General features: G+C 39.3%; 1 protein-coding gene across 1 annotated transcript in view; it reads right to left on the bottom strand.

The window, feature by feature from the left end:
- Positions 1-7565, bottom strand: part of LOC121906955 (contactin-associated protein-like 5) — a 111906-nt gene extending 104341 nt beyond the window's left edge. Inside the window, exon 1 of the mRNA XM_042426214.1 lies at positions 7191-7565. Coding sequence (XP_042282148.1) covers positions 7191-7263 — 73 coding nt within the window. The 5' untranslated portion in view covers positions 7264-7565. The remainder of the gene's footprint in view (positions 1-7190) is intronic.
- Positions 7566-17990: the final 10425 nt, after the last annotated feature.

The following is a 17990-nucleotide window of genomic DNA, read 5'->3' as shown; positions in this document are numbered from 1 at the left end:
CACAAAGCTGGAAAAGGAGAAGCTGTGAAACTGTGAATAAATGTTTCTGAGAGAAAATGAATCATTTATTTATTATTTTATTATTTTATTTTATCCTCATTCAAGTTGAACAAGGAGCCGACTCCTTGGCTTGAACGGGACGCCATCTTTGAGTCCACTATCCATGTCCAGGCTACATTAGCTGTACTAGAATAACGCATCCCAATTAGCCATCCAACTGTGGGTGGTTGTGGTGCATTGTGGGTAATGTAGGCAGCAGGTTTTGATAGGAAAGAAGAATGTGTTGAATAAAAAAACTGCTTTGATTTTTTAGTATTATAGCAGTGAAATGCTTAAATCTGTCGAGGACTCTTTTATTGTGGTGACACACCGGGCTGGTTATATTTCTGTACTGCGTCTTTAAGAGGTTTCTGTTTTTATATATTATTAAATCTCATGTGCAGACACATGAAATGTTTAACAGGCGCTCTCATTTCCTCATCATCAGGTCAGTTTAGTGCTAATTAGCAAATGTTAGCATGCTAACATGCTAAACTAAGATGGTAAACATAGTTAAAAAAAATTGCATTAGTGCTGCTTGTTGCAAATATATTGATAAATATAATAAATAACAACAAAGTGCAATACAGAAACAAAAAATGATGTAATATGTTCTTCTTAAAATGTATCTTGCTTAAAATACCTTAAAAATACAAATTAATAATAATTAATCATATCAGCATCAGCCTCTATACTGTAAACTCTAAGAATATTGAGAGCAGCCATCATCATCAGGACATTAATATAAATATGATGAAGAGAAGTGTGTGAGGCTCCAACAGAATGTTAATATGAAGTATCGAAGCTTCAGAAGTGAGACGTATCGAATGTTTCTCCGTGGAGACGAGAGCAGAAAATACCTCTGCTCGTCTCTTTGTAAAGGGCGGAGAAAGAGCAACAGGACGTCGTCCTCTGGCTGCTATTATCTATGTCACCTGACACAAGGCCACTGAGAGCGGCCATGATGGATGTCTGCTCCCCCGCTTTTTGTTTCTCAGAGGTAAATATGAGAGCGGCTGCTTGTCCTCCAGGAGCATCTCAACATTTCATCTCTGCACAGCGTGTCAATCCTGATCACCGGATGCATTTGAGAAGCACAGGAGCGTCATGAATGAGTAATGCAGCTGTCAGTTTAGCTCACTTCATTGGCTCACATCGCTGACATAACTGGCTTATATTCCCCAACACAGGCCTGGTGTCATGGCCGCCCCCCAGAGAGCCAAGACACAACAAAAGAGCAAGTGATGTCGTGCCTTTTGTACGATATATTCACATTCTTTTCTACTGCGTCTGCACTGATACGTACTGCTTCCAGGAACAACCAATCCTCCAAATGAAACAACCGGATATGTGGTTTGACCATGAACAACATCATTAATCTATGTTTTCCATAACCGTCAAACACCACTGTTCAAAAATGATGATGTTTTATGATGTGAGGACGCCGTGGTTAAAGGTCCAGTCGGGTTTAAAACGATCACTTCAGTCAAAAACATGTTTTTCCTTCTTGTTCCTTCAGTTGGATGTTTGTTCTTCTTCTCTGTGCAGAATCAACATTCATCTGCTGAAAGTTTCTACAAGCAGGAATTGTGACATCACAACTAGTTTGAAGCCAATCGTGGTCCAGTACGCAACTTACAAGAGCGTGATGTGCAAACTTGAAGCCTCCAGTGAAAGAGGAGACATCTGCTGTCCAGCAGGAAAACTTTAGAAATGATAAATATTTGCTTATTCACAGATTCTGGATTTTTTTTAATGAGGGAGAAGGAGGAGATGTGAGTATTTTTGTGTGTCTTAAACATGTCTGGAAGGCGTTTTTTAACAGTAGACAGTGAAGTGGCAGACAGGAGACATGGTGAGCTCTCAGAACTAGTTGTATTTAACAATTTCCTGGTGTCAGAATTGTTAAAAGTGAATGTTTCTCACTGATTTTTTGCAGGTCACCAGTGTAATAATGTTAAATAATTTATTAGCGGTACGCAGGATGTTGCTACTGATAACATCATGTTGTGACAGCTCCAGTAGCGTCTTAATAAGTATTTATTTGCTCTCTGATTTGTTCTGTATTCCTGTAGGCTTCTCTCTTTAAATCAGCTTCCAAGGATCCAGTTTCTGAGGATTAAAAGGTTATTATGAAACATAAACGGTGAGGTGATTTTTTTTTTATGTTTGCATTTAAAAAAATCACCTTTTTTTTTTATAGCTGGGCTATATATGAAGTTGATTATGTGAAGTGCCGGAGTTCCCCTGGGGGACCTTGTCTTTATGGGGGGGGAGAGGGAGGGGGGGGGCTGTGTGTGTGTTGGATGGGTGGAACTGAGGTGCCATTGAGTATTAACTGGGAACACCTGGCCAGTGTCCCAGAACGCACTAAAGCCCGTCTGCCCCGTCTGCATCCTGCTGATCTCTTCCTCACACTAATACACAAACATCACTGACACTTCACTTTTCTGTTCATTACTTTCATACATCTCAGTTCTTTATTACTAAGTTATTACACCATCAGAGGTGTCACTGCTCACATCTTCCATAGCTGAAGGTTTGTGAAGGCAATCACAAGCTCTTTGGCTCTAAAGTGTCTGTAGCATCACACTTGATATTTGATAAGATTTCCATGTAGAGATAAATTTTGGTCTCACAGATGAAATCTAATAATTGTAGCTGCCACATTTTAGCTTCATGACAGAACAACAGCGCTGCCTCTTATATGGACAGATATCAACACATTTCTATAACGATCTATGAATATAAATGTACAGATCGGTTAATATAAGAGAGAGAAAGTTTGTTGGAGCTTTGAGTGAAGTTGGTTTTGTCACAGTCCAGTCAGGTTCAGGTGTGTTGAAGCTGCTGCTGCTGCGTCCTCCCGTCTTCAGGAGTCTGGACTCAAGTTCTACTCGAGGGTCTAAAGGACAGAGGATGTTGTTGTAAAGCATCCTGAGGCTATTTTGTCAGGTGTGATATTGGATGACTTGACTTCAAACTCTTCAGTCTGAACTCGTCATACTGAGGAAAACCTTCTGACTTGTTCGGTCATCAGCCCAGAACTCCTCCAGAACCAGAGCTCGTGATGTTTTTCACCTCAGAGAAGGTCCGACATGAAGAACAGGCTACCGTGAAAAATATTAATGAATTATAAAAAAAAAACCCCAGTCATCTTTAAATCTTTAAATGACTGAAAAAAAGGTAAAAATGTGTTTTTGTGGGTTGATTATTTCTAATTATATGTTGTGGAAAGCTTTTTGTCTGTATAGATGATATTAATGGATTCCGTCTCTGCTGTTTTTGTTCTTTATATTTTAATATTAATCAATATTTTAGTTCTCAGTTTTAAAACTTAACATGAAGGAAAATCCTGCAGGTATGAGGAGCATCTTTTGAAGAAGTGACTTCAAAGATTTATGGATGTTTATGTCAGATCGTCACACTGAATCTAATGAGCTGCGTATCCTGAGTTATGACACTAATGTGGTCCATCATGTGCGAAGGGTTAAGCAGCGCTGGTGGTGACTGACACGTTTGTCCCTCAGGTCTTACCGTAGCTGAATGTACTCAGCTGATATTGTATAAAGCTTTTCTAATATCACCACTGTGATAATGTTCATATTCTGCTTTTAGTGGTTTTCTGTTATTTAGTTCTGATGTCAGATGTTAAACACGTATGTAGAAAAGCTGCCTGCAAGTCAAAAATCAGGGCTTCAACCTGCCCTGACGCTTCGTTTGCTACTTTTTCTACCTTGCTGACGAGCTGACGTCGGCTCAACACACATACCCATGAATCTGTGATCTGGCAATCTGTTGGTTGCTAGGTGGTTGCTAAGGTGTTTCCATGTGTCTCATATTTCAGATGTGATTCAGCTCCAACATGTACGGATGGATTTGAGAAGTTGACATTCGGAGTAAAGAAGGAGAAAAAGAAGTGAAATCCTGCTACTATAGTTTGTTTACGTAGCCTCCGGAGCCGGAGGAAGCTTCCTGAAAACTGACCAATCAGAACAGAGTGGGCTCATCAGGAGGGCGGAGCCTTAAAGAGACAGGAGCTAAAACAGCCTGTTTCAGACAGAGGCTGAACTGAGGGGCTGCATAAAGGACCAGTAGAAGATAAATAAGGAGTTTTTAACTGGAAATCATGCAGAGATATTCCAGTAGAGCCCCAGAATATAAACATAGAGGCTGGAAATGTGCAGAACATGGCCTCTAAATACTTTATTTTTGATTTATTTCATTCTAATTTGTTTCCTTCCCTCTCAGCTCGTCTCTGAGCTGCTGTAATGTGTGAATTTCTCCTCACAGATCAATAAAATCTTACTTATCTTAGATGCAGCAGTTTTATTATTGGATCCCAGCTGCTGTTGCTGGACTCCTTCAGTCTGCATGGTGCATGTTTTGAGTGTCAAATGACGCTGCTAATGTGTGTCGCACTTCAGCATTAATGTTTTGTGTATTGATTTATATACTTTTATCATTTCCAATATATTTTTTTTTCTGCTACTGTCATGGTATAAAATACACAAGTGACTCCCTCATGTCTCACATGGTCACAACAATATACACAACATACCTCTAACCTTCCCCCATTTATCATGAATAATCAGTATATAAACAGTTAATAAATGCTTTATAAGACACTAAAATGTAGTTGTTATTAGATATGAGTGTTTATTAATGTATAAGTCAACAACTAAAGCTCCTCTTGTGGACACTCAGAAGAGTTTGCTGCTGTATAAATGTGCTTATCTGCATATTACAGCGTGTTATAAACCATCAGAAGTGAAGTGTGTATATGTTTAGTATATTATGTGTTTGAATCTTCTCGAGTTTGAGGGAATAAAGTAAGATAGGATTATCTTTATTGATCCTCAGGGTTTTACATGTGCATCAGCAAAGTAACATAATGAGAAATAAATAAATGCCACAAGTAGAGCAGAATCACTGGTGGATGCTGACTTCAACCATGAACCCGTTTTTTTTTTTTTCTGTTGAAAAGACAAGATGGATTTTTTTTTTTTTTTTTTTTTTTTTTTTTTTAATGTTTTTTCTGCAGTAAAACCAACCAAACATCCGGTGAGATTTACCGTCAGTCTGCAGCAGTGTGCAGCACAGATAAGAGGCAGAAAACAACACAGATAGAATAAGAGCGACAGGATCGAACAAACAAAGGAAATGTTTTAAAGTTCCAGTGCGTTTATCTATAAGAGGACTTCCTGACCTATTTATATTATTTATATATATATATATATTCTTTATATTGACCTTTCTATTTTTTATTTTTTTCTACAAGACAGCAGGACTCAGGCCGGACGCCAGGATGAAGGATGAAGTGACTAAAAAGGGTAATTTTTCTCTTAGAATAGAATTAATTGATTTAATCATTCAATAGTTTTTTAAATAATGTCACATTCACTCCTACACACAACACACAGCGCTGTCCATGGTGCTGAAACTGCTAACAGTCACGAGTATCTAAGTCAATAATTCTGTTGTTTTTTTTTTGTTTCTCTATAGATACATAAAGCTAAAAACATACAGCTGAGGGGGTCTACGGCCTGTAAGACCCCCATGTGGCTCCGGACCCAGCAAGACCAGAACTTCCAGTGCTTTCTATGTCATTTAGAAATGATTGTTTTCTTCAGAGAATAATACTGACTTAAAGTCAACAACAAAAGAAAATACGCTAAAATACTTTTGACTGCAGCAGGTTTTTACTTTCTTTTCTCTTGTTATATGTGAATTTTTATAATAATTATTGATATATTTGAACTGTTACAGGAACAAAGTCTTGTCCAACTCAGACAGTTCAGCTCAGTGTTCACACTGCAGACCTCCAGCACATGATTCTGCACTGAGCTTTAGATTAAAAAGGAAAATTAGTTCACATATCAACACAGATGCTCCAGATGTTATGTTTTTATCAAACATCAACTCTCTCTAATAATCAGAAATACTGGAACATCTGCTGCCATTATCACTTTATCAAAGATATATATTGGTATCAGTTATTTATGGAGATAAAGAAACAACAAAAGTGAAGTTACAGATGAAAAGGCTGCATTTACAAGCCTGTATATATTCAGTAAAATTGACATATTAAATTGCATTTATTGCCATTGAATATTAAAACATGTATATCTTATCATTTTTCTGAGTTTCTGTTCAACGTTTAGTGTTTTATTCATTATTTATTTGTAAGTAAATAATAGTAAGTAAAGATTTACTAATATAGCAAAACAAACGTTACAAATTGCTTCATATGAAACGCATCAAGCAAGCAAGACAGAAACATCAACAGAAGTAATATCTGAAAAACACTATATATAATATGAAGATAATATCATATTATGTGATATTATAGTATTTAATATTATAATATATTATAAATGGTCAAAAGTTTTGGATGTAAATTAAATTCACAACTCAGTGTTGTTATCAGATATCAAATATCAACATGAATAAAACCAATCAGCAGCTTATTGATTAAAAAAATGCTTTCAATATTTTGCAAAAACGTCGTTTTCACTGCTAACCTCCCTCTGCGCGCTCTGTATTGATCTCGCTATTAATCGTGTCATACATATTGATTGGAAATTAAGAAACAAAATCTCAAGCGGCCGGTCGAAGCGGAAAAACGCGCCCTCTGGCGGCGGCGGGAACTTCACTGTGGCTGCTCGTGTCTGGACGGTATTTTAACGGCTCCGGTGCAGCTGTGCGCGAAGCTTTCAGCCAAACTCTTTTTTTTTTTTTCTAAACATCCCACAAAGCTTCATGAGAGAAAAAAAATCACCTGAAACACGAGAATCCCGCTTGCGCAAAAACAACAAAAAAACCCCAAAAAACAACAACACCTGCAGGCTGCAGAGCCAATCACATGAAATCAACCGCTTTACTTGACCTTCATCTCATGTTCAGAGTTCTTTCTGCTCTGAAGATCACACAAGCTGATATCAACAACTCGTCTGAGCGCACAGAAGCAACAACCGTCAAAAAACCAGTAAGACCAGTGGAGACGCTGCTCCTTCTATAACCAGCCAGCAGCCGCGGCGGAGGAGCTCAGCTGCCTTTTCATTTTCCCCCAAAAACACACAGAGAGAGAGTGTGAAGCGTGCAGGTGAAGTTGGAGGTGAGCTGGAGGTGAACGCAGCCGGTGTACTCACAGTGAGTGGCGGCGGACGCGGCGCTGAAGACGCTCAGGGTGTAAAGCCAAATGAGATGCAGTAGTGGATCCATCTTTGAGCCGGGCTGTGAGGACCGGACTGTACATCCGCAGCGGGGTGATCGATGTCCGGGGAGGCAGAAACAAGAGGAGACGCTTCCAGCATGGAGGGAAAGGAGAGAGAGAGAGAGAGAGAGAGAGAGACAGAGAGAGAGACAGAGAGAGAGAGACAGAGAGAGAGAGAGCAGCAGCAGCAGCAGCGGTGTGAAGGAGTGAAATGCTCCCACGTCGACACTCCGACACTCCCTCACTGTGAGCTGCAGCCCCGCTCTCTCTCTCTCTCTCTCTCTCTCTCTCTCTCTCTTCCTCCTCCTCCTCCTCCTCTCTCTCCCTCCTTTACCTATTTACCATCTCTCTCTCTCTCTCTCTCCCCAATTTCAGTCAGTATTGGCTGAGAAGAAAGACGTTTTTTGCAGTATTACCTCTAAAAATAATAATAATAAAAAAAGATCCAGAGAGCAACAATGTGTGGAGAGAAAACACTGAAACAATTCTGTCTTGTGTTTCTTATTTTTTTTACTGTATGTCGTCATGTTTTGGACACAAGCAGAACATGAAACAGCTCCTCTTTGTCTCTCTCTCTCCATATAGTTCACATGGGTGAGTGGGTGGGTCTCTGTATGTGACAGCCTTCAAAATAAACACTGGAATCTTAATGAACACTAATGAACCTGATGATGAATAAAAGAAGCAAAAAAAAAATATATATATAGAGATGGATGCAAAAAGATTAACATTTATACACTTTAACACTGAACATAAAATATGCACACAAATGTCACAAATAAATGTGTGTTTGTTTGTGTGTGTGTGTGTGTGTGTGGCTGTATATCCTTTCAGCACCACAGTGGTGGACAGCTCCCTCACTGCTACACTCAGCCGACTGTCTGCAGCACAAACAGAATAGTGATCATGAGCTGATACAAAGGTACGTACAGCATATTTATATATATATATCAATATATATAAACAAGTACAGCCTATATAGACTCATATACACACTTGTGTATGTAATTATATATCTTATTAATATAGATATACACTCAGTGAGCACTATTAGAAACACCTGTGCAATCTAATGTAATCCAATACAGCAGCTCTGCTATAAATTCTACTTTTATGAAGCTTTTACATTTTCAGTTTGTGTTGACATTGTCAGAAAGCTGATAATTCTACTTTATGTTTATCAGTTTTTCCAGGATTCCACATAGTTTTTTTGTGATTATAGCAAAAATGCTTGATTTTGCAGCAGCTTATGTTTTGTGTGCTTTTTTTGCGGTAAAATTGCAGGAAATGGGGGGAAAATTGCAAGTAAAAGAAAATAATGCGACAGATGAAGACCAAACAAGCATGAAAGGAAATGAACAATGGACCTATACAACAACTCAATAAACAAATTCTCATGAACACAAATTAAATATCACAGTTCGAAAAGGAAGGAAGAAGGAAGAAGTGTACACTTATTAATTTCATCCTCTTTCTCAACTATTCATCCATAAACTCATATATACAATTTATTAACGACATCCACATCTTATGTACAAGCCAAGCAGTTAACATGACTCTTCCTCATCCATATACCTCTCCAAAATCATTTATTGTACATCTTCTTGAACTGATTTATATTTGTACATCCACACATTCACCCCACAGACTGAAACCCACATACTCTTCATAGCGGTGTGAACACAGAGTTTCTTTAAATTAAATTATAACACCCCTCTCTGTAGAAGAACATTTATTGTATATCACCTGGTAGTAGATGTGTGTTCAATTCTACCAGATACATGAACTTCACAGTATATGACTTTAAAAACAGCGCGTTGGTGTGTTCGCTATATCCGACATTGTTTACTGTCCTTATGGCTCTTTTTTTTTGGCTGTAGGGTGCTTTTGAAGGTGTTTCCTCCACACAGTAACTCAGATACAGCAGTACAAGTATAGATTGGCAACACTTTACCATCCAGCTTCACTCACACATATCTTATATGAGGTTTCCAGCAGATTTCATGGTCTAATATCACACTTAGAAATGTATTTTCATTTACTCTTTCTATATTGAGATTGTCTATCATCACCTGTACTTGAGTGTTTTTTTTTTTACAGTTGCCAAAATCTTTGTTTTATTCAGATTTAATGACAATCTGTTTGTGTCAAACCACCGTTTTAATTTTCTCATTTCTGTCCTGATCGCCTCCAAAAGCTCCTGTAAATTCTCGCCAGAACAAAATATATTTGTGTTATAAAACAAATTTCAATATTTCTGATTTACATACAAAATGAACGATTTCAGGCCTAATATTGACCCCTGAGGGACTCCATATGTGATATCCATGCATGTTGGTTTATGCTCACCTGTCTTTACAAATTGTCTGTTTCTTAAGTAGCTTCTCAACCAATTCAGCAACTCTGATACCAAAGCATCCGATTTATTTAGTAATATATCATAGTCAATGGTATCAAAAAACTCCCACTGCAATGTGTTTTTTTGTCTACAATTAGTAATGTCTTTAATTAATTAAAGTAGTGCCAATGATGTTGGATAAAAACATCCTGCATATCACAGAAACAACATGAAAGTTATATGAAAAATACTGTACCTGAGTTTTATTATAAGCCTTTATTAAATAAACTTTCACCTCAACATTAACACCAAATAAAATCAGTCAATAACGCCGTTAAAATAAATCCATGAACATAGAAATATAGTTTCATTTCCAAAGAGCCCATTTTTATGTTTGAGGTAGATTTCGTCCAACAGCTTATATTCTTCTGACTGTCTGTCTTCTTTTCTTTCATTTATAAGACTGTTTTGGATTGTATCTGAGGGCAGATGTCATGTTTCACATCAGTAAGTTACAACTTCGTTCTGTGTTTTGCTTCTTTATTGTTTATTCACACAAGACAAGCAGCCGCCTGCTTCATTTATGGTTGATTGAAAGTTCTGCTGTTGTTGCCTTAGAAAAAAAAACAAAAAAACACATGAATTCTGTTCGACTTCCACCTGTTTGTGTTTGTGAGAAATAAATCTGTTCTGGTCCAGTAGGTTAAAGTTGTGGAATTAAAACTGTGTTAGTATTCAATCATTAACATTTAATTGCTGGTTGGTTTATTAGACTTAATTTAAGCACTAAGCGCTGTTCAAACAGCACGATGCAATCACTGTTTTAATGCTTCTCCTTGTGTTTGGGCACTATTAGATGCAACACGATTATACTCACAGGGATTTACACGAACCTTGTGTTTATTTTATTGTCTACAGAAGATTTTTTTGGGAAAATGATGTTAAAGTTTTGATGTAAACTGTGGAAGTCAAAAGTTCAGCTTTTATCAGGGGGCCAAATATTCTTGCAGAGGGGGCCAGATTTGGTCCACAGGCCACTATTTGCCTACCACTGTAGTGGGTGGTGGTGTACTGAAGTGCATTATAAGTGCTTTGTGAGTGTATATATACATACTTAACAGTATATATAACCGTTAATTCATTATCACTATTCACGTTCTTCACAAACGATCACTAAATTACGGTTTTATTACTTTGTTGGTCTGTCATCTGATTTATTAACTTAAATTAAAACATCTTTTCACACAACTATGTAATACAACATATTTAATCTTAATTTTATCATGTTCTCTCAGCTGTCAGTCCTTCACGTTGTTCATTACTTTTTTTAAAACTGATCAGATATTTGATCACATGCAGGCGAAGGCTGATCACATTATAGCAGACAGAGTCAATGCAACATATTTAGATATACAGTGTATATATATATATATTAATTAATTAAAGGGAACCTTATCAAGAATTATTCTTATGGGTTGTAAAGAACAAACTGAAAGGGGCAAAACTTCACATAACTGAAAGGTGAGACGTCAGTGTGACTCTTCCAACTGAAGAGATGAATGTTTCCCTGCGTCTGTGTGTGTGATAAGAGTTTGTGCGAGCAGGTTTTAACACCATGAGCACCAATATTTCACTGTGCTGCATAACACACCTTCACCACGTCGGCTCAAGTGCGCTCGTTTGGTGCCACGAAATGACCGAACACACACAGACGCAAAGAAAATAGACTTCTGTCTGAGGAAAACCGCATAAAGTCTGTGTTTGGACCATTGCAGGCCTTAAACCTGCGGGAAAGTTTTTTAAAACCTACGCTTGTCTTTATACTACAGCAAGTTTTTATACATAACCCTGTCTCCTAGAAATGACGTTCATATACAACCAAACAGTTTTCCCGCCTGGATTATGTTCACAGGTAACATTTATATGTCTCTCTGCAGTGGGACGGAGCAGGTCGGGGTGGATGTGGGTGTATTTAGAGACACATCCAGTGGTTCATGTTAGTGAAAGATGCTGCTGTGGCTTAAATATTCATAAATATGTTAAGCTTCAATCACTGCAGACTTTTTTTCTGTATCAAACAGAGACCAGGATCTTTCTCTGACCTGAACCAAGTGCTGCCACAGTCTGAACACAACCGGAAGAAGTTTCATACGGCTGTAGTTTCTACTAATATTGAACTGCAAGATCTGATATTTTGGTGAAAAAAAACCAACAACAACCAGATACGTTGTCTCTGAAAATTTCACTCATACTTTCAGTACCAACATTTTTGCAACTTGCCAAATTCGTTAATTAACATTTTCTTATTATATTTACAGAAAACATTCAGCAGCATTATGTTTCTAAAATGTATTTGTCGTATACGAACGTCTTTTCTAGGAGACAGAGCTCTGTTACATTCAATTTTTATCAATTTTTATCAATCAATCAATTTTTATTTATATAGCGCCATATCACAACAGAAGTCATCTCAAGGCACTTTTCACATAGAGCTGGGGTCCGTTTCACAAAGCAGGTTCAACAAACTCTGAGTCTAATCCTGAACTCTGAGTTGATCTACTCTGAGATAGGAAACTCCGAGTTTCCGGTTCCAGAACAGCTGATTTGAGTCAGTTTATTCAACTCGGAGTAGTTTCACCTGGAGTTAAGCGCGTGCACCACAACTATAAAAAGCCAGCATCAATTGAGCCCCGATTCAACGAGTCACCATGGCAACAGGGAAGCGGAGGGCTGCGTTTTTCGCCCCACTAGGGCTAGAAATCTTAATGCGATAATACGGCGAGTTTGAACATGTTTTCAAAAAGAAGTGCAACACCGCTGCAGCTGCAAAAGAGAGGGAGACGGCGTGGGAGAACATCGCTGCTCGGGTCAATGCGTAAGTTTAAATGTGGTCCTTTGCAATCACAATAATATTACAGAGGAAAACTGCTTGATTGGTCGCCTATTAATTTATTTCATTTAGGTCCAATCCCGCGAGGGAGAAGCGCACTTGGAAGCAGTTTAGGATGAAATATAAAAACATTGTTCAAACAGGTGAAACCTCGGCATAATCTCATGGGGGAACCTCATTTGATCATGTTTTACATTGTAAAGTAAATATTAAGTGGCTGTTTGACTGTGCAGTTGTTTTATCCCCAACATAATGCTGGTTTCACACACATAAATGTCTTCTCATCTACATCATGTTCTGTTAAATAATTAAGCCTATTTAAACTAACACAGACTTCTACTCAGCCAACAGAAAGAAGGCAGATGTCCATAAAACGGGTGGTGGTGGTCCAGCACCGCCACCTCTAACGGAGGCAGAGGAGCTGGCCCTAAGCCAGAATTTAGGAAGGCCAGTGGCTGGCTCCGACATTGTACAAAAAACTTCCGTTTGCAAAGAAACACAGTGCAACACACAATATCTGCTGGGATGTGAGAGCATGATTACGATTGGTAATGTTGCAAATGTAAGGACGGATTAGGTTGTGTATGTAGATGATGGACTGTGACGTGAAACGGTACCGCTCAAAAAGATAATTGTCTGGAAATGCTAGAACATCTATGCCGCGGTCTGATAACCATCTCTCAACGAATATTTAATTCTCTGCGCAGTAATGCTGCACCTTCATCCACGGGATCGTTATCAAAAGGACATGCCATGTTAGTGAAAAAGTCGCCACTTACTGTGCCTAATGGACTTCTAATATACTGACTCTGATTTTTTTAATGATTTTTTTAAATGACAGACGGCAGAACTAGGCTACGCCAAAACTCGCCTGCTGACTGAATGAATGAGGAAATCAAATGGAGTGTGTGGCTCTGAAAGAGGGCGGAGACTGAGAGAAACTCGAGGTTCATTGAGAAAAACCTGGTCCCGACCAGGTTAGGTTCATAGAGTCTGTTACTACGGTAACTGACCGAGAGCTTAAGTTACCCCTCTCTCTGAAACAGGCTAGAGTTATCCCTCTTTCTCTGGTTTGAGTTACCTCCCTTTTTGAAACGGAAAACTCAGAGTTTCCCTCATTTCAGGGTTAACAAACTCTGAGTTTTCACTAAACCCGCTTTGTGAAACGGACCCCAGGTCAAGACCATACTCTTTAATTTACAGAGACCCAACAATTCCCCCATTAGCAAGCACTTGGCGACAGCGGTGAGGAAAAACTCCCCTTTAACGGGTAGAAACCTCAAGCAGACCCCGGCTCTTGGTGGGCGGCCATCTGCTTTGACCGGTTGGGTTGAGAGACATTTAATTAGTTTTACTTTAGAGTTTAGTGACACTTTGTTTGTCCACCTCTCCACTGCCGTCTTCATATGTTAGAGTGCTGGTACACTGGCTAGTCACATGACCCTCATCATGACTCTCGTTGGATGACGGATTATCAAACGATCGATGGATTAAATGGCAGATTCAGACATAAAATCTCACGCTGTTGAACTCAGGAAAATAAATTACTGAGGACTTAAAAGTTGCTTTTTGAAACTCTGTTTTCTGGTTATTTGTCCACTGTGATTGTAAAAGAGAACAATCCCCTCAAGGGCGTCGTCATCAGGAGCTCTCAGTCCTAAACGTGTGAGCTCTTTACATCTGAAAATTCCTGCTCATCCATCACCTATATAACTGAAACTCTCTGCAGTGTCTCCGTTTCCCAAATTAAATTCTCCACAGTGGCTGCATCAGAGGATGGTTCACTCAGGAGGTTATGTGCCAGATAGGAGATCCTGAGCGAGCTGCAATCAGAGAGGTGTCACAGATTCAGGTGATCTGTGAGCCTCAAAAGGATTGGCCTTCTTTGGCTTACTTTTCTCCCACAGATAGCCGTAGCAACAACATTTCACAGCTGTCAAGCTGACAAAAGCCCTGCAATTCCAGAGCTGGAAGGAAGACATGAAATTAGACTCAGCTTTTTTGGTGCTGGCGAGTCGGATGCAGACCTCTGAATCACGGCCAACATCTAATGTTGTAAGTGATTCAGAGGACGCTGCTGTTGTGAACGGCTGCTTCCAAAGACACATATGAGCCAGTAGAGTAGTGAAGCGTGAGGGGAGATGCTGGTTTTCAAAGTGTTTTTTCCCCCATTCTGTATTCCCATCCAAAATTTTCTCTAAATATTAATGAACATAGAAACTCAGGACTCTCCTGGATAATGTAACGACTTTATAAGTTTATATTCTGACCACCAGTTTACATTATTTACATTTTGTTTCTGAGAAATCACATTTTGACAAATTTTGTTTGTGATTTTGGCAGATAGCTAAAAATACCTCATTTACCCATGAGCCTCAGCTGCCGTTGTTATAGAAAAGAAGCCGGTCAGAGGTGTGAATCAGAGCATAATGAATTAAAAATGCTTCATTGTTAGAGTTGTAAACAAAAAGCGGAGCAACAGTTGCTGAATTCACTCAAAAATGACCCAGAAATTAAAACCATATAATCTGTTTTCTCAACATCGTTATCTTTAGCTTCTGCTTGCTGTTAGCAACACTCCTGACCAAATTTTAAGTTTTGTGGTGGGATGTTTCTTGCTGAAATGCACCTTGGGAGTCGTAGTTAACTTCTACCCCAAAATCTTTATATCTACAGTCCTGTACCTTCGACTTTTTACTAAAGAACCAGATATTCTAACACAGCTGTTCATCTTTTGTTCTGATGATTCCAGCAGGAGAGTTTTCATGTTGATCCAAAGAAGAGAGAGATCTGTTAAGGAGCAGTCTGAGCTACTGAAAGGTGATTTTGTGCACCTGTTCTGCTCTTTGAAGACAGTTACGTGTCGGGTCCAATACCCTCTTGTGCTGCTGTCTCTGCACACCTGGTTTTCACCAGCCTGCGCTGCCAGCAGTGTCTCTTACGTTGACAATTTCAGTCTCTTTTGGGAACACAGACAGTTTTTTTTTTAGAAACGATGGCATACATCCTCATAAGTTGGGGGCAAAGCTACTATCCTCAAACATTTCGTGCTGTTTCACCCACCCAAGTGTTTCTCAGACGGCCAAACCATTTCCTCAACTTGTTCTGACCAGTCCCACTACTACTGATGTCCCCGGGGTCCTAGCGCCAGTCCTATTGGTTCCCCATGCTTCTCCTCCTCATGTGGAGTCAGAACTCTCTAGCAACCCTATGAATTCTTATATTCCTGACACTTCCTTTTGTAATAGGTCAATAAATAGTTCTGGACTGGTGAACTCCTGCAATATACCCCTAACGTCCAGCTGCACCATGGACAGCTCCAGTCTGCCATCCCCTCCACCTACAACCTCCCAGTGCCCCCCCCTGTCGGTCGTCTCCTGCCTCTACAATCCCACTCATCTGCAACAACAGGCCAAACTGTCCCTGGATGCCTCGGAGGGGAGTTAAAACCTGTAACCTATGTTGCATCAGCTGTGTATCTGCCTCCCCCCCGCCAGCAGATGTGAGTAACAAACCAAAAACAATTGGCTCCCCCCCCATTTTAAACATTTCCATCTCCCTCGACCCTTCAGGAGAGGAGGTGGTTTAGCTGTTTGTTATGCAGTGTTTCAAGTGCCCTCTTATTTCATTTGGCAATTTTAAATCATTTCTCATTTCAGGTCCTCTTTTCTTTATGTGTATTTTAGTTTAAAGACCTCCAAATTACAATAATTTTATCCCAGAATTTTCTGAACTCTTGTCTGTTATGTTATTATGCTGTGATCAGACACCACGTTCAATGTTAACAACATGGACCTATCAGGGCTTAATTAGACAATATGATATTAAATGATATATAACCGAGGTATAGTTTAAATTAAGTCCTGTAACAGCCCATCACAGCTTCCTGTCACCGCCTGACAGTTGAGCTTTAGTTCTTTAATGTTCTGTAATCATTCCAACCCTGAATGAAAAGTAGTACAAGTAGAAGTTTTTGAGATGATTTGAAGAGGACCTATTATGCTCATTTCAATTTTTATTTTTGGACTCCACTAGAGTAGCTCTGCATGATTCACAGTTCAAATTACTCCTTATTTGTCTCTCTCTCTCTTTATGAAGCAACTCAATATACACAGTTTCTATTTAAGGGCCCCCCTCCCAATGAGCCCGCTCTGTTCTGATTGGCCAGTTTTATGTAGCAGAGTTGTGTAACTGTACCTACTAAATGACTAACTAACGGGAGACTTTTATTATGAAGAATTTACAGGAAGTAAAAACGTGTTCCTCACTGAATTAGCAGAGCTTCATTAGCGGCCACAGTGAGATGTTTTATGAAGACCTGCAGACAACCATCACACCTCCAACAGGTAAACTACTTATTTTACTTTGCTGTGCTGAGTAGTGGAGTCGTGGCTCGGCGTAACTACTCCCGGAGCGGCGTCGTGTCCGTATAAAGAAATCCGTCACGAGCTGACGTCAGCTCGGGCTGAAAGTAGAAAAAACCGTTGGGAACCGAGCGTTCAGAGCAGTCTGAAGCCGGGGGTTTCTGCTCACAGGGATAACTGCTACATACATTTACCTCGTTATTTGACACGTCGGCCACTTTTAACATGAACATCTGACATTGTGACATTAAATATATATGTCTGAAAATAAGGAAAAGCATAATAGTTCCCCTGTAAAGGTTTGAGCATCACTCTGGAGTTGTGTTGCCTTCAATCCACAAACTGAAAGAAGGACAGATCTGATACTGCAGTTTCATCCCAGAGTGGGGACAGATTACAGATTAAACTCAAGTATATTTTATTTAGTTTCTGATTCACAATCTAGATAAAAATCTGTGTTCACTGTTGGTCTGAACGACAAAAAGAACCACAAACAACTTTCTTCATTTCAGTCACACAACAAGACTTAAGAACAGTGTGTGTTTGTGTGTGTGTGGTGAGTGAAAAGAGAGAGAGAGTGGGTGTGTGTGCGTGGGATCATTTGCTGCATGAGAACACAGTAGGAGGGTTAATTGGGTATTTGAATAAGAAGTAGAGAAGTGACAATGTGTGTAAATCATTTGGCTGTTCAGCTGCTTTAATGACTGGCTCAAACACACACAAACACAAACCCACTGAAGAAAAATTACACAAGTTTATCTGGAGGCTGGGGACGGGGGGCCAAAACATTCCAGTTTCAGGCTGAATTATTGGGGAAGACGTGTGTCTAAAATGATGCACAAGACATTGATAATATTTCCATTTGACGGGAGGGTGTAACCATAAAAACATACAGTAGGATTTAGTTTGTTTTAGTTTGAGAGAGGAAGAGAGATTCTGCTGGTTACAGGCTGATATACAGCGAAGAAGTAACTGTGCACAACGGTGACTTTATCTGCTGTTAACAAGGAATCTACTGTAGACATAAAGTAGCCTGGACGACTTTTACCGAATTTACAAGAAGACTTAACAACTCACAAAACTGTCTGGTGACTTTCTCCTCTGGAGACAAAGGATCAAACCTCTTACAGGTTATAATGGTTT

The sequence above is a fragment of the Thunnus maccoyii genome, chromosome 11 (genome assembly GCF_910596095.1).
Source record: "Thunnus maccoyii chromosome 11, fThuMac1.1, whole genome shotgun sequence".
Taxonomy (NCBI): Eukaryota; Metazoa; Chordata; class Actinopteri; order Scombriformes; family Scombridae; genus Thunnus; species Thunnus maccoyii.
The sequence above is the reverse complement of the archived record's forward strand: the minus strand, read 5'-3'. Positions and strand labels throughout refer to the sequence as shown.